The following is a 19,969-nucleotide window of genomic DNA, read 5'->3' as shown; positions in this document are numbered from 1 at the left end:
ATGGTCTCCAGCAATGAGGCCATGAGGGGGCCTGGGAGCTGGGGAGGGGGCCGTGGTCCTCTCCTGAGGAGGGGACTGGATCGGATCGTCCCTTCCCGCCAGCCCAGAGCACGACTTGGCTCCCTGCAGGACAACGCCAGCCCTGCATGGAGAACGTGGAGCGCCACAGCTCCTGGCTGGGGCCGGCGGTGTCCGGAGCTCTGGTGGGAGGCTCTCAGGTGCCCAGCTGGATTTTCTTCCACAGCGTTGGGGACCACCTAGAAATCTCCCTTAGCAAGGGGGCAGCATCCACCAGCCCATCAGCCCCCTTCCCATGGGAAATCTGGAGGGATCATCACAGGGCCCCCAGGGTGCGCTTGTAGCAAGAGTCACCACACTCATGTTCTGCAGGTGCGCGCACACAGAAACACACACCCTCCAGGCAGGCAAACATCCGCTACCCTCCCTTCCCCCCAGCCCAGTGAGAGAGAGGGTGGAGACGGTTTTCTTTCCTTTCCACGTTAGCCACAAACCAGGTAGACGCTTCCGTCACTCTCCTCGTCATGACAGCTTTAACGAGCGTTTGCTGTTTCGGACCCAACGTATAATTTGATTTTAAAACAAGCTGATTGGGGGCAACGAGTTAAAATGCTGCAGTGAGCATGTCTGTGTGCCGCTGCCCTCTACTGGATGGGATCTCCACTGTTCTACTGTGCATCAGAAGCCTTGTACTGCTGGCAGGGATTCTCCTCTGCCTCGGGAGAAGGAGGATCTGAGTTGTTATTACTTAAAGGCCTCAGCTGAGCTCAGGGCCCTGTTGTGCTAGGAGATGTACAGACACAGAGTGAGAGACAGCCCCTGCCACTTATATCTGACAATCTAAATAGACCAGACAGACAAATAATTATGATTCCTACCAGATGGGGGAATTGAGGCACAAAGAAACTAAGGGCCAGTTCCACAAAGGTATTTAGGTGCCTACTTGTCGTGGATTTCAGTGGAAGGCAGGAGCCTAAATATATTTGTGCCTGCTCTACACTAAAAAGTTAGGTTGATCCAGCTACGTCACTCAGGGGTGTGAAAAATCCACCCCCCTGAGTGGCAGGGCGAAGCTGACTTAAACCCCAGCACAGCCAGTGCTGGGTGGAGAGAAGAATTATTCTGTCCATGTAGCTGCTGCCTCTCGGGGAGGTGGATTATCGGTGTGAATGGGAGAACCCCTCCCATCAGCATCGTAGGGTCTACACTGAAGTGGTACCGGCACAGGGAATTGAACCTAGGTCGCTGTAATGCCAGGGCAGCCTGTTAACCGCAAGCCCCTCCTTCCTCTCTGAGTGCTGCCCCAGTGGCTGTCATGCAGTTCTGAGTTGTCATGGCGTGTGCATGTCATAGGCTCAGGGATTTGTTTCAATAATAGTCTTTACCCCTTCCAGGTGGGTTTCATCGGGAGCGCTCAGAGCATGTTACAAACGTGAACTAACCCTCATGATACCCCTGGGGTGGAGGTAAGAGTCACACGGGGTAAACAGACGTGCACAAAGGTTAACGGTTTGGTCACAGCAATGTCAGGGGCAGAACCCAGGAGTCCTGGCTGCCCTTTCCCGCAGTCCAGTGTCAAGAAGAAAACAGAATTAATGACAGTATTAGGGCTCATCAGCCTCTGTTGCAAGGAGAGCACCTGAACAGCCGACGGTGCTGAGAGCTTACATCAGAGCATGCTTTGAAGGCCCCGGCTGTAATTCTGCTGTCAGCCAGAGCCGAGGGAAGTTTATACTGCATACAGCTACACCACCTCCGGCTGGGATCTCATCAGATTTGACAAGCCAGGAAGGGTCAGCATATGTCATCGCTCTGCTGAGGGGCCTCAAAGGAAAAGCCAGGGAGAGTAAGTAGCATCTTCCCCCGAGTCTATTATGCCAGTGCCCCAGTGTGAGCTGGAATGAGATGGACGTTTGAAGCTCTGGCCAGTTGTGGTCATTACACATTCCTAAAAGCAGGGAATCAAGTCAAGCCAAGTAATGACATTCTCGCACCTGAAGTGGGCCCTGCAGTTTCAGATCGATATGGTTGTGTTCTTCACTTCCTGTCCCAAAGGATAGTGCAGCTCCACTTTGCCAAGCACCACCCCAGAGGTGGCTGCATTTCCATGAGGTAGTTCCCAAGCACTCCTGCCCAGCCTGGGTGGATGGCCGGGATGCTGGTGGTTTCAAAGAAGCCCAGTGCCCCCTGTTGGCCCACGTATCTGGCTGCTGGTGAAGTCATAAGGAGATGGGAGCAGGTGAAGGAGAGAGAGGGGTTTCCCAGCAGCGAATCAGCCCCACTGTCACTGCTCCGTACCCCTGCGTGAAACAACAGCGCCGGCTAGAGGAATGTGCCGTGATGGCGTCTGTAACGCTGCTCCCCTGGGTGGGTCATTGGCAGCGCGCGCAAACCTGGGACTGCTGGGCACCTCTACAAAAAGGCCTTTGCTGGAGCAGCTCTTACCCCTCGATGTCTGGCCCGGGGAGGACAGCGTGCCAGGGTGCAGGGGTGGGCTATAACGAGCCCTCGGCACTGCGGTCCAGGCTCCACCGCAGCTGCTGTCAGAAACCACACTGCTCAGAAACTTTGGCCCAGATCCTCAAGGTATTTAGGCACCTAATCCCCATTGATTTCAATGGGAGTTCGGCACAGAGATCCCTTTGAGGGTCTGGGCCTTTGCCACTGGGCACAGAGGAAGTATCCTACTAGAAAGGACTCCGGGCCCAAAGGACAATGGACCCAGTCTTTGACAGTGGCTCGGAGGAAGGCACTTAAAGGCCAGATCCAGGTCCCATTGAAGTCAATGGAAAAGCTCCCATTGATTTCCAACAGCTTCAGCCTTTGGACACAATGCCCAGCAGAACCTGGGGAGGAGAATCCGAGCCGGATCTCTCTGCTACAGACCAGGCATGCAGAGAAGAAGGTGAACTCCATCTCCACGTCCATGAAACAAGCTGGCCTGAAAGGAACCCGCTGGGCAAAGGCTAACGCTGCTCTTCCTACCCCTGGCCGGTCATCAGCTCTGGGCTAAATGTGGCTCATTTTCTCGTGCCTATTGGCATATCTCCGTGCCGAGTGGGGCTCTGTTCGAGCCAGTGTCATGCTACTGCCTCTCCTTAATGCCGACATAAGCTCGAAGGAGGAAAAATGGAATGAGAATTGCTCATGTGCTGTTCCATGATGACCCACCTGAGCGGCAGCTTGTTCTTGGGATCTTTCTGGACGCGTGCAGAAGAACGCCCAGCAGAACAAAAATGCAAAATCCCCTCTGTTCTTAAAAGAATAGCTCAAGCCAGGAGCAAAATTGCTGAAGCCTGGAACATCCTTCAGGTTTTGTGGAGTCTGCCTAGAAACACTCTCCTGGATCACATCTCTATTAATAGCCCTGGCTCCCAGAAAGCCTTGGGGGAAGGAAAGGCATATAAACTTATGGGAAGTGTCAGAAAATACCGTACAGGGGCAAGAATCGAAGAAGCTAATCTGGCCCCAGGAAGATCAAGAAGCTAATCTGGCCCCAGGAAGATCGGCTGCTTATTTTTATTCCCCTCTTCCAGCCATCTGATTATTTTCCCCTTAATACCCTAACAAAAATGTGATTGCATCTGGCTGAAGAGAGACTGAAGGGAGGGAGCCAGGCGGCCCCAAACAACACTAGATTAGAGGCATCGTCAATGTTTTCCCTTCTGTAAACTCGGGTTGAAAACTACCTGTGACCTCAGTGAGTCAATATCCAAGAGAGAGATGGGCCTGATTCTCCACTCACCAACCCCTGGTGTACATCAGTCGATGCTCCCCTGAAGCCAGCAGGGTTACACCCGGGTAAAGTTGTTAGAAGGGATTTTTTGCACTGGTGTGGATATAAATCAGGTTGAGTTGCGCTGGTGTCAAGCCTGTTTGACATCAGTGCAGCCTGTCTACATTAGGAATTTGCATGGCTCTAAGATACATCAGTGCAAAAATCCCTAATGCACACGAGGCCCCCTCATCATGGTTATTTCTAGTGCAGTAGCACCTAGGAGCAGGAGTGCTAGGCGCTGCACAAGCACAGAACCCAAGGAAGCTCCCTGAGCCGAAGCATTTACAACTTCAATATAAGATAAGAGACAACAGATGGCTGCAGACTGGCTGATGAAGGAGCACATGGAAACCATGAGATGATATTGGTCACCGTGCCGGGCAGTGGTCTCAGACACCAGAACCTTGTCAATTTATTTGTAGGGCTCGCGGCAGAGGAGGGGTCTGAAGGTGGGGAATGAGGTAGCTTTGCCGCTGTGTACAGGGAGCACCTCCCAAGCGTGAGGGGCAGACAGCACGGGAGACAGCATAAAGGAGCTTTGTAGAAGGGGCACTGATGCCTCCTGAGCGCACCCTCGCAGCTGAATGTGGCTCTGCTGTAGCCTGTCTCGGTTTCCCCCTTCTCCATCAGGTAACATTGAGGTCACTGGAACAGTCCAGTCCAGGAGAAGCCACGCACTCTTCAGTCTCTCTCCCTTTGCTAAAGCCTCCTGGGCAATGGGTTAAGGGCTCTTACCTCAGAGCCCAGGTAAAATTTAGATCTCTCCAAACAAAAGTCTCTGGAGCCCAGCAGCTGCTGCTGCAAGGCCTCAGGCTTCTCCGCTGCCTGGGGTGCTTTGACCTCGTTCAGCTCCCCCCTCCAGAGCTTCCTTTCTCCCCAGGAGCTTTCCCAAGGGAGCTCGAAGCCTTTGGTTAGGCCCAGCTGCTCCTGATTTCCAGCTAGGGACGATAACGAGGCCCGGGTGCCGCTGGGTTGGCTCATTGCTTTTAGTGGAGCCCGGCACAGGTACTTCCAGCCCTGCGACAGCCCCCTTGTGTGGGCAACAGAGGCGGGTGCCCTGGCCCGATCGGAGGGGGGTGCCCACAGCTCTGTGGGGAATGAGAGGGAGGGTGGGGATGCTGCTTTCACACCCGAAGGAGGGACTCTGACATCAGGGCCGTTGCTCCTGATTTACAAGCGCCAGGAGAACCAGGCTCAGCCTGGTGCTGAGGTGGAGCTGACAGGAGTGTGGGCTGCGTAAGGCTGACAGGGCGAGGGCCATTGTGGCACCTAGGCACTGGTGCTTTGGAGCTGCCCGACCCCACAGGGAATAGCAGGAAGGTTGGGCCCCGCATACTCCAGCATGCAGGGCGGGTGCTGCCTGATATCCCTGCGCACCCGGCCAGCTCCCTAGGCAGGGTCATGGCTGCAGCTCCTCTCTGTGCCCCTGCAGATGCTGTGCTGACCTTAGGGAACAAACCAGGGCTGCCCAGAGGGGGGGGCAAGTGGGGCAATTTGCCCCAGGCCCTACAGGGGCCCCGTGAGCCCTGGCCCAGTGGTGGTCCGGGTCTTCGGCGGCGGGGGGGCCCTTCAGTCACTCCGGGTCTTCGGCGGCATTTCGACGGCGGGGGGGCCCTTCAGTGCTGCCGAAAAGGTGGAGCGACTGAAGGGCCCCCCCGGCACCGAAATGTCGTCGAAGACCCGGACCGTTGCTGGGTGAGTGCAAGCGCCGCAGCTCCCCCACTTTACCCCAGGCCCCCTGAATCCTCTGGGTGGCCCTGGAAAAACCCACCACATCTCTCCCACCCCCCACCGCCAGCCATGCTGCCCTGCACAACCGAGCTTCCTCTTGCTTTCAGATTAGGGCCTCACCGGGATTAGAAAATCTGCCTCACAGTGACAGACGCTAGGAGTTCCCTCTATTTAGTTTGACAAAGAGAAGGTTCAGGTCGAGGTGACTTGATTACGGTCTATAAGTATCTACACGGGGAACAGACATTCATAAGGGGCTCAACAGTCAAGCAGCGAAAGGTCTAAGGGCAGGTCCATACTCACGCGGTCGCGGCAGCGAGTGAGTTGAGACGGAGTTCGAAACTATCGCGTCTGATCTAGGCGATGGTCTTGACGAGCGAAAGCGCGAATGATGACTCTCCACCTCCACCACTGGCGGCGGGTGTGGGGTGAGGAAGAGGGGAGAGTTCGCCGTCATTTCCCGTGGGGGTAGGGGAATAGAGTAGTTGTAATTCAGCTACTATTTTCAGAGCTAGCTTTTTTTGCGCCCCGCGTGCCTACCCCCTACCACCAGGCCTAACACGATCCAATGGCTGGAAATTCAAGCACGACATATTCAGCCAGGAAATAAGGTGGCCATTTTGAATATTGGGGGTAAGTAACCATTGGAACCACTTACCACGGGCCGTGGTAGGTTCTCCGACACTGACAATGTGTAAAATCAAGATGGGATGTTTGTCTAAAAGATCTGCTCCCTGCAGAACACAGGCCAGAGAACTGCCCCAAAATAATCCCCAGAGCAGATCTTTTAGACAAACATCCCATCTTGATTTTACACATTGTCAGTGTCGGAGAACCTACCACGGCCCGTGGTAAGTGGTTCCAATGGTTACTTACCCCCAATATTCAAAATGGCCACCTATCTGGCCTGAAATCTATGACTGTTCAGCACCTGGCCCTGACGGGTTCCTGATGTCTGACTGGGGCTCCTAGGCACTCCAGTAAGTAATAATAATAATAAACAGTGCCTAGCACGATGGTGCACTGATCCAGGGCTCTTGCAATGCAGTGAGGTGACGGTTTCACTAGCCGCTCGTGGGTTGGTCTCTGGAAATTCCAGCCTTAACGGTAAGTGGAGTGGGGCAAATGCAATTGGCAATGTAAATGTGGCTCATCAGCTGTGGTTAGTTAATTGGCTCCTTCTGCCCATGGTTTCTGGTAGGGAAGGCATGTGGGTCAGAGGAGAGAGACGCTGCCAAGCCATAATTAGCAGGTGGGAGATTTAGTCATGAAAGGTTTTGCGTCTCCCCAGCTCTGCTCGACTTTGCTTCCTGCGAACCTGGGTTTGCTATTCATTAATGGCACAATTCCTGTAAGAGGCGTTATTTTAACAGGGTTTTAGCGTAAGCGTGAGAGAATTTGTCGAGATCGCTGCATACGCAGCAAAAAGCAATAGGTCTGTCCGTATGCTGCAGATTCTGTTGATGGCCAGGGCTTAGCTCCGCATACATCCCTACCTGCTATCTCCAGCACAAGCAAGAGCTCCATTTTAATGCAAACTGCAGCTAAGGAAAGCTAGCACCTCTCTGGCATGGCGGATGGTACAGCTCCAGATGAAACGTACAGAGCACATGTGACACTTCCATGGTGCTTTGCATCCCAGAATTGCATTGCAGGCTATATCCACACAGCGCTGCTGAAATGCAGCCACCTCTGGGGTGGAGGGCAGCAGCTAGCCAGTGCACAGTGAGAGAGAGGGCAGCAGGAGTTTTGGCCCATGAGATCATCCTTGTGCAGTGGGATGATTTGTGGAGGAGCAAGGATGAAGCAGAGATCTGCCACTCCCAAGTACACCAGCCACTGTTCCACCATGTAGCAAGGGCAGGTGCTGCTGTAATGGATATGGAGCAGCCTGAGGGGGCTTGGAGGGCGGAGGGAGGGCTCAGTTTTCTTAGCTCAGCTTTGCTTGGAGATGCCAACTGCACCAAAACGAGTTTGGCACTTGGGGTAGGAATTAGCTCCAATCCGGCCAGGGTGGAGGAGTGACCCAGGCTGGCTGGAATGGAGCTGGTTGGAAATTTTTCATCCAATTGTTTCTTTGTTGAAAAAGGCCCATTTGTCAAAGCCGAATCTGTTGGTGGAACGGGGCTGGGTTCAACAGAGCCCCTGGTGTGGGAGCATCTTGAGGAGAAAATTTTTGAAATGAAAACTTCCGGTTTCATATGGAAATTTCAGCTAGTGAGTCTAAAAAGAAGGTTCAAAAGCAAAATGGGTCCAAATCACAAAGAAACTTTTCAACTGACCCAAACCAAACATTTAGTCTTTTGCTTCGTGAATATTTTGACTTTTTGGTCCGATTCAAGACAGGCAAATATTTCAAACTCTTGAAAATCTTCCCGGGACAGGAAAACCTGTTTCCCCCCAGTGCTAGGCTAGTCTGGACCAGCTTTTTCCTAGACCCTTCATCAGCACAGGTGGGGAAACCCACCTAGACAGCCAGATGCCACCTAGCCTGGTGTGATCTCTTAGCAGACTCTACCCTTTTCTCTTGTTCTCCTGCCACAGCTCCAGCAACATTCCTCCACAGCTGCAAGCCCTGTTTGCAAGAGAGCTTTGCGAGGGGAGCGTGGCATTTAGCAGATAATTGCTCCTCGGTGCCAGGGCCTGGGCTAATTAACCAGGCAGTTTATTACTGATAAGCAAAGGCAGCAGTGGCAAATCCATCAAACGAGGCGTGGAGATGGACTACTCCAGCTGTTTGCTCTCCTGCAGCAGGTCACCTTCTGAAAAGCAGAGACAGCTTTCCCCTTTCCACCGGCAGGAGAGAGGAGCTGGTAAATCATTAACCCCCCTCCTAACTGGGCACAAAGGTCGTGTTGGCATCAGAGGCAGCCACCCGCTTTGATTTGCTTGGGGGGTGTGGACTTGGGGAGTGGAAGGCTTTGCTTGCAGCACCAAATTGTCTTGTTCTGATCAGCCGTTCAGGGGGGGTTGGCTTTTTTCCCCTGTGTTTCCCTTGAAGGCGATTTGCTTTCTCAAATTGGAAGGAAAGACAGTGGGAGGTGGCGGGGCATTCCCGGAGGGAGGGGAGATGGGCAGAGCCGGGCTGGTCGGGGGGCAACGCTGGCTCTGGACTCCAGGTTGGGAGCTCCCCGTGTTGAGAACTGTGCCCATCAGGTCTGACAGAGCAATCAGTCCTAGCGCCACAGAAGTTCCAGGTGGACAAGGCCTGTCAGACCGGCTAGGCCCTCTCCTGGGCAATGCACGACCTTTGCACATTTCCTACATCTAGTGCATTATCCCTGCCTAGTGCGAGGTGTCCCAAGAGATGAGACCTCTACTGCTCTCCTTGGGAGACCAGAGTCTATCATACGGCAGGATGTCTTCCCTGGCATTCCCTCCCACATCCACGGTGGGATGGGAGGAGGAGCCTTTCCCAGCCTGCTCTACACACCCAACCCCCGCTCTGGGCTGAGTCCAACCTTGCCCATTAAAGACTGGCTCAAATCAATGAGCTGACAGAAAGTTCAGCTCATCCTTCTCCCCAGGCTGGGCTGCTTCCAGGAATCCTCCCTCAGGACTGCTCAGCCCACACCCTAGATCTGCTCTCCTCACCTCCCTTATATCCAGGTGGGGTAACAAAGTATCTGTCTCAGTGCATCGGCAAAGCCACTTAACCCGTTCCCAGCAAGCTCGGCATCAGCCGGCAGGGTTGGGTGTTACAGGCAGACACGCTCCAGTAGAATTCTAAATAGCCCCTCTTCTTCCTTGGTGCTAGTGCCCACTCCCCCGCTGTGCTCTCCCCTCCTATCAAAACCTGCTTACTGGGCTCCTCCAATCTCCTCTCCTAAATCAGACCCCCTCTGGCCCAGGCTGACCGTGGGCTCTTTGTCCCCCACTATAAAGAGCTCGATGAGTCTGATGACGGAGGGTATGTGTCTACACTGCAGTCGGAGGTGTGACTGCCGCACGTGTGGACACACCTGAGCCAGTTATGGTTTAGCTTGCTCCAATAACAAGAGCAGCGAAGGCCTGGCAGCATGAACTAGCCACCCAAGTACGTACCCGGGGACGCAGGTGGGCTTGTACAGCCTGTGCTGCTGCAATTTCACTGCTATTGTTTCAGAGCTAGCTAGACTGAAGCGAGCTCGGGTATGTCTACATGCGCTGCAGCCACACCTCTGACTGCAGTGTAGACGTGTCCTTAGAAGCGTATGGTTGCTGCTCCAGAGGTCCATTCCCTGTAGGTAACCCAGCCGCGGCAATCGCTGTACCTCCAAGGTCCTGAATTACATTTGCAGCAGCTGCTTTCCATCACCCCTCTTGGGTCTTTCTCACAATCTCTGCACTCGTCTAGATCTAGGGGGACATTTTCCAAAGTGCCTAGAGACTTCGGCACCTAAATCCCATTGGCTTTCAGTGAGACTCACAGTGGTGTGTGTGGAAGGAGAATCGGGCCCTGTGTTGTCAGGGCAGTGTCCTTGCAGAGTAGCCCTCACCTGACATGCAATCTCCTTACAGGACAGAGGCGAAGTGCAATGGCTTCTTTCCAGCTGTGTCGCTCTTTGAGCTCAGAATCACGTGAATTAAAATGGGCCTTTCCGATCCCACTGCTCCCTGAATACTGACACTCTTGAAGATGGCAGGAGCCCAGTAGCAAAGCCCTGTACATTGATCTCCTCATTTTTCCTATGCCAGGTTGTTAAATATGCCCTTCACTCATCCCAGTGTATTGATTTGAAAGTAGTGAGAGTTAATAAAACTGCCTGCAGGAGGTAAGAGGGAAGGGAGCACAGCCCCCACCCCCCCCTCGGAGCTGGAAGAAGCTGCTTCGTTCATCGAAAGAGGCACCTGCCTTGGTTGCAGTTAAGAAAATTTGTAAACTTTTCCCTCTAAAGCAGCCTCATCAGTGTCAAATAAGCTTAAATTGGGATTCTGCAATGTTGCTGCCTCTGCTGTTTCTCTGAATGAGCCTTCTACATTTGCTGATTGCGTTCCCATCTTGGGGCCGAGATGCAGAGCTGACCTCTGTTATGAGGTAAGTCTAGTCTCTTCACCAAATTCCCACTCAGGTGATGATGTTCTGCTGACTCAGACCTCCCCTGTGGACTCCCCTTCCCTTCTGGTCCTAAGTTGACAAGTGTTGTTAAACAGCTGCTCCCTGCCGCCCCAGAGGTGGCTGCATTGCAGTGGCTGGTAAAATGAGCTCTACACGAAGTTAAATCTGAGGCAGCGTGTTAAATCTTTAAAGTGCCTGGGGATCCTTTGTGTGGGACGCTGATGTTTGCTATGGACATTATGAGCGTCACGTAGGACTGCCAGGGGATGGGACTGGATGACCATCGTTGCAGATGACGGAGTTCATTAGTAGCCGGGACTGCTGACCGGCTTCTCGGGGCCCCCAAGGAGAACACTTCTGTGAGCAAGCAATGAACAAGAAATAGTAAAAGACATGTTTTACCCTCATCCTCCCTTTCCCGGTGCTGAAGGCAACAGAGGCAGCGTGACTCTGCTGTGAAGGACAGGGAGACCACGCAAGGGTTTCTGTTCCCCTGCGTTTCCCCACGCTGGGACTGGTAGAGCTCCCTCTGCCCACGGATCTGCTGGCCAAACTCTGGAGGCCACAACAGCAACACGCTGTCTCTGGAGCACTGGAAAATGACTTGGAGTCTGTGGAGTCCGCCGCTGTCTGGTTCAAGCTCATTAAGTCAGACCTGGTCCTGGGAGCACGTTTTGGTTGCTTTAGATGCTGTGTTACAGCAGGACAGGGGCTGGCTTGGGATCTCCGACAGCAGAGCGGGCCCCTGGCCCAGGTCTCGTTTACAAGAGGCCCTTTGCAAGCTTGGGGCAGGGGGGACACAGCAAGGCCAGCTGGGATTGGAAACTTACCCGCATCAGAGAGCAGGTGAAATCACAACTCGTGTCATCCCCGTCTTGTCTCAGAGAAATGTGTCTAGTTTGGATCGAAACGTATGAGGAAAGTGACTGTAAATCAAGGCCCCTTGTGGCTTGGTGTCTCTGTGCCCTGTGTACCATCGCAGTTCTACCTGTTGCCTTTAATGCTCACCGGCTCTGTCTCCCGTTATCCCCGCAGAGCCGGATTCTGCTCCGGCTTGTGCATCATCTGCAGCGTTGTCAGCGGAGCTGCCTTTGGCAGGATGGTTTTTCTGGGGAATGACCCCAGGCAGGCTCAGCGGCTCATCATTTAACTGGATCTGGCATGAAAGAAGCTAAATACAGAGCGCCCAACTTGGTGCTGTCCCGAGGCCAGGGCTGCACTCTGCAGTTTGTTTTTTCCCCGGGACAGAGATGGCTAGAATAAGGAAGCCAGGATTACCCCTATTACTACAAATGCTGCTGAGCATCTACCGAGAACCTTCCCCAGCCCTCTCAGGCCTGGCTTTCTGCTACAGATTTAAAGAAACAGCATCCAGTGTGGCTAGCATGGCCTAGTGGCTAAAGTGCTGGACTAGGGCTCGGGACACGTGTTCTAGTCCTTGCTCTTTCACTGGCCTGCTGGGTGAGCGTAGGCCTCAGTTTTCCCCTCTGTGAAATGGGGGTAACGAGACTGCCCTCCTTTGTAAAGTGCTCTGAGATCTGCTGATAAAAAGTGCTCTGTGAGAGGTGGGTGTTTTGCTGATGGGAAGCTGCGGATGGCCCTTGCCTCCCACCACGAGGGTGGCTGTCAGTCTCCAGCCAGGCAGGCAGGAGGTCCGCGAGGGAGAAGGTGGGCTGGAGCCGGCGAGTGATTAAGATGGATGAGTCATGCTTCAATTATCGATCTGCAGGTTGGCAGAGAAATAGATATTAAAAAGCAAACCCCTCGAGCGAGAGACACGGAGCTGCGCCAGGGGTTCATCGAACAGTTGGATGGGCCCACACGCCTCCTTTAGACCTTTTGCAGCCGTAAGATGGATTATTATTTTTAGACGTGATTCAGCCAGCGAGTGCCTTGGGTTTTCCACGTGCCCCAGTAAATTAAACCAGCCCTCTCCTACCGAGGATCGCTCGAGATGATTTACTTGGCACAGGTTCCTTAGCTCCCAGGAAAAATTCATCTTTGAAATGAAGCTCCTTGTTGAAACTACAGTGACCGGGGCAGAGATGAGCCCTACAGTAGCACACCAACCGTCTCCAGCTCGGAAGGTGTGGCCTTGCAGCTGACTCCTTCTCTGTCTTCCCAGGACAGATACAGGGGGTGAGTCGTGGGAGGAGAATCGGACCCAGGGAGCCGTTTGGCTGAGCCCTGCTATGGAGAGACTCACTGCGGTGAGGGGACAGAGTGATTTCCTATCTGTGGCCTTTAGCACAAGTGCTTTGGGGCTGCATCAGCGAGTCTGTCCTCACTGTGATGGTCCGAGTGAAATCCAGCCCTGTGCAGAGGGGCCGGCATGAAGCCAGTGCAGTCCCACTGAAGCCTATCTGCCTGGGGTTGAAATGGGCCATGTCGGCTCTCTGCATGGGGGTGAATTTCACCCATGATGATGACCATGAAGTCCTAGGAGGTTGGAGATTTGGTAGATCATTATCCCCCTTTTACAGGTGGGGAAACTGAGGCACGGAGCAGTTTAAGGCCAGGATTTTCAAAGGACTCAGTGACCAAAATTGGGGCAGATTTCCAAAAGGAGCTCAGCGCAGTTAGGCGGGTGTTGGGGGCTGGGGGCTGATGAAAATCACCCCTTACTTAGGTGTCTAAAGGGCAGCTGAGCTTTTTGGAAACCTTGGACCCACACAACTTGTGTGAGGTCACTGGGAGTCAGAGCCAGAGGTGAGAAGACACAGCTGTCTTGTGCTTTAACCACGAGGCCCGGCTTCCTCTGTTAGCTGTGATATTCCTAATGGCGTCCCCTTTTATCTGAGCATGCAGCCGGGATATTCCTGCCTCTCACGTCAGCAGTGCCAGAGAAGATGCTGCGAGGGGAGCTGAGCCGCCGGATCAGCTGAAGCTGCGTGAGTCGGAAGGGAATCCAGGTGTAACCGATGGTCACATGGGGAGCAGACAGGAGGCAGGAGAAGGTGCTGGGATGTATCGCTTTCCTGACTGTAACCGCCCTTCAAACAGCCCCTCACGGGGTCACTGCTGCACACGGCGTCACTGCCCTCCGTAGTGTTAGTGTTTGGCGTGGGCATGTGGGCAATCACAGCGCACAGCTCTTCACTGGCCCTTTCCATACATAGATCTCAAAGCACTTTAGCAAGGAGAACCGGCAGCATTCTCACCATTATACAGATGGGGAAACTGAGGCACGGGACCGTGGTGTGACTGGCCCAAGGTCTCCGTACAGAAGTGGCAGAACAAACATGAGATGGGTGGTCTTCTGGGCTGGCGCCCTGTGGTCACTGGTCTCCTGACACCTAGCCCAGGGCCCTGTGCATTGATCCGGGCTGCCAGCCAAGGATACACTGTCCATGTCCTAAACATGCCACCGGCCCTGCCTTTATTGCTCTTACAAAGCTCCTAGAGGCTCCAAGCTCAGGGCCACGTTGTGCTAGGTACTTACACACGCACACGGAAAGAGACAGCCCCTGCTCCCAAGAGCTGACAGCCTAAACAAACAAGACAGACCAATGTGGGGAGAGGGGGAAACAGAGGCACAGGGAGGCGAAATGACTTGCCCAAGGCCACTCAAAGGGCTGGGCTGGGGGAGGAGCCAGGAACAGCTCCCAGGTCTCCTGCCTCCCCGTCCAGTATCTCTGTGTCCGTGCTGCCGCTGGAACGAGAGCATCTTCGCCGCAGAGCTCCATGCTTGTCGGTGGGCCGGCCGCAGCACTGGCTGGTCCCTGGACGGGGCTTGTGCCTATGCAGCACCAAGCAGTTAAGTGGAACCCTCCTGCCACGCTGGCTTGGTGCTACGACAAACAAGCCCAATTTGCAAAAGTGGCAGGGCTGCCTCTCTGTGCACTGAGTGGTATTTGGGGGTCAAGTGGGGGATGTGGGGGGGACAGAACAGAAACTGGATCAAGCACCTTGCGTCTGCCGGCAGCACGAAGCAATGCAGAGGACGTGGCGTGCCTGGGCAGGGCTGGGGATTTTCCTGGTGCGTTTGCAGGTGTGACTGACACCCATATGTTTAGCGGTGTGTCGTGGAGGCCAGGTGAACAGGAGCAGAGGACTGCTCTCCTCCTTTGGGCTCAGTCAAGACACTCGTGTGTGTGTGTGTGTGGGGCGTGCACACCTACGTGCCCACCCGGGTGTGTTTGTGTGTCTGATTGTGTGCACCTGTGTCCAGGGCTGGAACACGCTGCAGAGCTCTTTCACCCCAGTGAGTCCCGTGGGATTATTCACATGTGTCAGGGTACTCACATATGTAAGTCTTTGCAGGATTGGGACCTAAATCTGTTCCTTGGTAACTGTCCCCACGGAGCAGTTCTGTCCCTCGCGCCCATCACCCCTGCATCTGAGCGGCTGTGTCAGTCACCCGACAGCCGAGAAAGTGGAATCCACTCGAGCAACAAATATTGGAGAAACTTCTGTTTGGGGCTTAGCCCCAACCCTCCCGTGCCAGGAGACCCCGAGAGGCAGATTTCCAAAGAGCTGAGGCCTGGATTCCCAAGTGCTTGGCATTCACAACGGAGGCCCGGCATCCCAAAGAGCCCCACAGCCAAGGTGCACTCAGTGGGCTGAGCAGCTCTCCCTGACATGCTGGCAGGAGAGCCAAAGGCTGGGGAGACGCCTTTTGGCCAAGTCACCAGGTGTAAAAGCCGGCGTGGGACTGTCTGCAAAAGACGTGAACCCACCCGCACACTGGGGGTGAGTAGTTTGGCTGTTTCTAAACGCACACCCAAAAGCAAGCTCCCTTGCACCCCCCACTTGTAAAACGGTCTCTGCACAGACCCACTCACCACAAACACCCAATTGCTGCATTCACCCACCCTCACAAATATCCGTTCCCCTACACTGCCTCTTCTCACACTCACCCCCATTACACACACGCCTCGCAAACACCCCTTCCACTCACCCACCACTGTCCTTTTCACAGCTGTGCACAGAAGCCTCACAGTCCGTTAAAAATGCCCACAACAGAATCCCCCTCCACCCCCGCACCAGACGGAGCAAGGCACAGCGCTAATGTTACCTGCCTTTTTTTAATCTGTTTAATTAGCTAATTTTCCACCCCATTTATCATCAGAGTCTCGGCTCCACAAACGAATCGCAGATTGCACTGATAGCCTGGCGCAAAAAACCCACAGAGTGTTTGGAAGACCATTTTCCTCCATAAAAGGGACCGGGGAGGATATCAGCCCACAGTGACTTTGGCATCAGTGCCTGCAAATGAGCCAATCTCCCCCACTTCTTGGAGACGGCTTCTTAGCCCTCCACAGGGCTGATTCAGTCAACGCCTTGCTGCTGCCTGAGTTTGAACTAGAGCCTGGATGCCGTTTGCTTTCTCCTGCCTCCCCTTTTCATCGGGAAGAGGTAGGGATTTGCTGGTGAGTCTCTCTTGGTATTCGACCTTTTTTTTTGCTCCTAGTTATCTTGGCTTCCTCGGATCTGCATCTAATGAATACCAGTCATAGCCACACCAGGGTTTGTTTCCTTTCAAGCTCTCTTGTCACAATGTTGGCGTGTTATATTACGCCTCATGTGTCATCTCCCGGAGGCCTCTTCCAGCCCACCCTCTTCGCCTTCCCTTTGAGCCAGAGGCATATTTCTTTGCTAAGTATGATCAGAATATTTCTCCCATCTTCCCCCCACCACTCCCACAGCTAGACACTGCATTGGGCGTGTGAGGGTCAGCGGACTGCATGGGAGGAAGTGGTAACGCTGCAGCATCTATAACAAAGCCCGCCCGAAGTCTCTGCATTCTGGGCCATGAAGTTTCAAACAAATGCCCCATCTGAGAACTGTTATTGAAACCTGATGCCCTGAGCCTGGCACACTGCTGTGCCCATGTGGAACTCAGCGACTCCCCAGGAGCCCCATGAGGGCACAGGGGTCTGCCCACCTGCTGTCCTTTGGGATCTTGGGCCCTCCTGGCCATCTAGGCCATAGACGGGGCTCCAGCTAAAAACCTGGAGAGGATCAGCCTGGAGCTCAGGGAATGTGTCAGTCTGACTATCTGAGCCCAGCGGGACTGAAAATCCCGATTGTGTAGAGGGGACTTTCCCCAGCTCCTCTAGGCGCATGCACATGGTATGTTAGCAACAGAGCACTGCGGCACCCAGGGCGCTGCTTACGGGGGGCCTCGGCGGGCGCGCAGAGCTCCTCGCAGGTAGGCTGCAGTAATCTGACCCAGGGAAGCGGGGACTAGATGAGACGCTGGGTAAGGCGAGTTCTCTTCCAGGTTTTGCCCCTGACCTGCTGTGTGACCATAAGCAGGTGTCTAGTTTCCTCTCAGTCTGATCCAGTTAGACTGTAAGCTACTGGGGGCCCCTTGCTATGGGTATACGCACCACGTGGCAGACTGGGCTGAGGTGGGCTCTCTGCGGGCTCTTGGAATACAGTAAACCGGCAGACCAACGATATTAGTGTAGTATTTACCGACTGATTGCCATCCATATACCTATGTCTATGCCCTCCCCATGGAAGCGAGTCCCCATAGGCCTTCTCACACCAGAGTTCAGCTGGAGGAGCCCCACCAAAAGCTTCCATCCCCGCAGGGGCGGCTCCAGGCACCAGCACACCAAGCGCGTGCCTGGGGCGGCAAGCCACAGGGGGCGCTCTGCCGGTCGCCGTGAGGACGGCAGGCAGGTTGCCTTCGGCGGCATGCCTGTGGAGGGTCTGCTGGTCCCGCGGCTTCGGCGGACCTCCTGCAGGCGTGCCGCCGAATCCGCGGGACTGGGGACCTCCCGCAGGCAAGCCGCGGAAGGCAGCCTGCCTGCCGTGCTTGGGGCGGCAAAATACCTAGAGCCGCCCCTGCATCCCCGCCCGGGCAGGATGTACCTCCCGAGTACAGAGCGTAGCCCTAACACTTGATCTCAGCTCAACCTGAACGTGCAAGTTTCCTGCATTTTGCCTGCTGTCTGCAGCAAAGGATGGGAATTCCCACCCCCAGCCTGCCTGCCTGGGTCTGCCCACAAGACCCGGGGTGGGGATACAAACCGGAGGGTGGGGGGTGTTTGCTAAAGCTGCCGGGCCTGGGGATGTTAGACGGGTTGAGGTTACACAGCAGAGTGGCTGGATTCTCTAGGGCAGCAGGTTTCAGCCTGTGGACCCCGCGGGGGCTGCAGACTCTGTCTAAAGAATCTGAAGCATCTGAAGAAGTGGGTTGGTTTTTGTTTTTTTTTCACCCACGAAAGCTTATGCCCAAATAAATCGGTTCGTCTTTAAGGTGCCACCGGACTCGTTGTTTTTGTGGCTACAGACGAACAGGGCGACCCCCTGATACTAGACTCCGCCCAAGATTCCCCAAGGAGGCCGCATCCCCATTCGAAACCTGTTAGGGCTCCGCACATGGGGGGACCCCCCCACCCCCGGGCCTGGCAAAGCCCAGGCGCAGCCCTGGCTCTCCTCCGGCTGCCTTTGCCTTTTTCCTCCAGCAGGAGGCACCCTCTGCCTTTCCAATGCCGCCTTTCCCTCCGCTCCAGCCTGACGTCAGCCGGGCGCTCGGCTGGAGGCTCAGTCCCGCTCGGGCTGCTGCTAGTTCGGCTGCAATTGAGGAATGAGGAGCCTCGCCCGGCCGCTTCCCTCTGCGAGCCCGGGAAGCAGCGGGGGCCGGGGCCGGGCTTGGGCGCTCCCCGCGCGTCTGATGCACCATGCACCGCGCTGGGGCGCTGATCCTCCTGGTAACCCTCCAGCTCTGCGCTCTGGAAAGCGAGACGCCGACAGGTCAGACTTCAGCCCCGTCCCTGCCCCGGGCTCGGCTCCCCCTGCCCTGCCCGGCCCGGGCTCGCTCCCCGCGGGAGCCGCCTGCCCCTGCTCTCCTTCCTGCACAGCTTGTTTCTCTCGCCCCCGGCCCCTGCGAACTGGTGGCTCCTGCCACAAGGGGAAGGAGGCGGGGATGGGACGGACCCGTTCGCCTTGCAATGGAGCCGCGAGCGGGCTGGGGCTGGGCGTGGGGCTCGGGGCGGCTCCGCTGCCGGGCTGGGACACCCGAGAAGTTTGTGGTTGCAGCGGGGGCTGCTGAGCGATTCACCCGGCGGAGGAGAAACTCCAGTTAGCGGGTTTAACTTCTCCTCCTCCTCCTCCCGCCGCGGTTCAGGGAGCGGGAGTTCCCCGGGCACGGCCGGTGGCTCGGGGGGCAGGTATCGGGGATCTGCTCTTTTCTCTCGGGCTTTGTTTGTAAAGGAAGAGACCCCCCCCCAAAGCCTGTCCCCCTCCTGCTCGGCGGGGATTGCTCTTGCTGATGCGGCCGGGCAGCGGCAGGTCGGGGTGCAGCTTGCACGGGAAAGCTCCGGTGCTCACCGGCCAACTTGCAAATCCGGATGCAAAAGTGTTTCGCGTGAGAAGCGGGTTTTCTCCCCCCCTCCCCTCCTCCTGTTTTTAATTATTTACCTTCCCAGCGCCCTCCCCCACCCCCCAGATCTTCCTTTGTCCGGCCGACTCACAGCGCTGTTATTGAGGGGGGGGGGGGAGTTCTCTGGTTATGGGGAGACAAATGCTGGAGTCTGTATTGATCGGATTTCAGCCGCTCGGCAGGATAACTGGTCGGGCAGCTTCCCCCCTTCCTGAGCCTCCATCGCTGTTGGCCGCGAGAGACACAAAGTGCCAGCCTTTTTTTTAAAGTAACCGTGATCAGGAAGAAATAGATGAACTTCGAACCCCAGCTCTGAGAGCAGAGCCACCTCTGAGTTGGGAGGATCGAGCCTGCAAACTTATGTGGCCATGGCAGGGTTTGTGTTTGCAGCCCGCACTCTGCTGAGCTCCGAGCAGATTGCCTGTGTTTTCCTAGGCATGCTCAGCAAAGATCCAGGTCCTCTCCTCACTCCCCTCACTAGCAGGAAGAAACTGGGAAAAAATGACAGGCCTTTACCAAAGAAAAGGCACTGAGTGACGGTGTTCGATTACCGCGTTCTTCTGTTAAATTGCTCATCACTGTAGTGTCTGGGTTGTCAAAATTAACACTCAGTTCAGCGCTGTGATTTATATTAATAATAATCATCAAAGGCTCATCCTGCAAAAACCAGTTAATTTACACTGTTTATTTGAGGTGCTACTTTTTTAATGCCGCTTCTCCTGCTGGAAAACTACTCCCAAGGTTTTGAGTTGAGGATCCAGTGCGGTTGTGAAGGTGGGACAGAGGGATAAAGTGGTTGCAGCCAGAAAGCAATTTTCTCTGGGATAGGAGAGTCTCCCCACATCTTTCTTTCATTGTTGCATTTATTTAGGAGATTTATAAACCCCTCCCTTATCCATACCTGAGCTGGCCGGTTTCCTTTGTGTGACTCATGTGCAGCCTTCGCTGTTTGGGGAACCCTGCTAGCTTCTGCCAATGAAGAGAGAATGCTGGTGTGTGCAGCCTGCTAGACGCCAAATGCAGGCATGATAACGCGTGTTTGCATGTATAATTGTTCCCAGGGCAT

General features: G+C 54.9%; 1 protein-coding gene across 4 annotated transcripts in view; it reads left to right on the top strand.

Annotated features, from left to right (window-relative positions):
- The window catches only part of PTPRU (protein tyrosine phosphatase receptor type U), a 327,477-nt gene that overhangs the window by 33,002 nt on the left and 274,506 nt on the right, over positions 1–19,969 (top strand). Inside the window, exon 1 of one of the 4 annotated variants that reach the window (XM_039511305.1) lies at positions 18,070–18,275. The exons of the other annotated variants lie outside the window; for them this stretch is intronic. Coding sequence (XP_039367239.1) covers positions 18,203–18,275 — 73 coding nt within the window. The 5' untranslated portion in view covers positions 18,070–18,202. Of the gene's footprint in view, positions 1–18,069; positions 18,276–19,969 lie in introns of those variants that run through there. 4 annotated transcript variants of the gene reach the window in all.

This window comes from Mauremys reevesii, linkage group 23, assembly GCF_016161935.1.
Source record: "Mauremys reevesii isolate NIE-2019 linkage group 23, ASM1616193v1, whole genome shotgun sequence".
NCBI classification, from domain to species: domain Eukaryota; kingdom Metazoa; phylum Chordata; order Testudines; family Geoemydidae; genus Mauremys; species Mauremys reevesii.
Note: the sequence above shows the minus strand (reverse complement) of the source record. Positions and strands in the feature narration are given on the sequence as shown.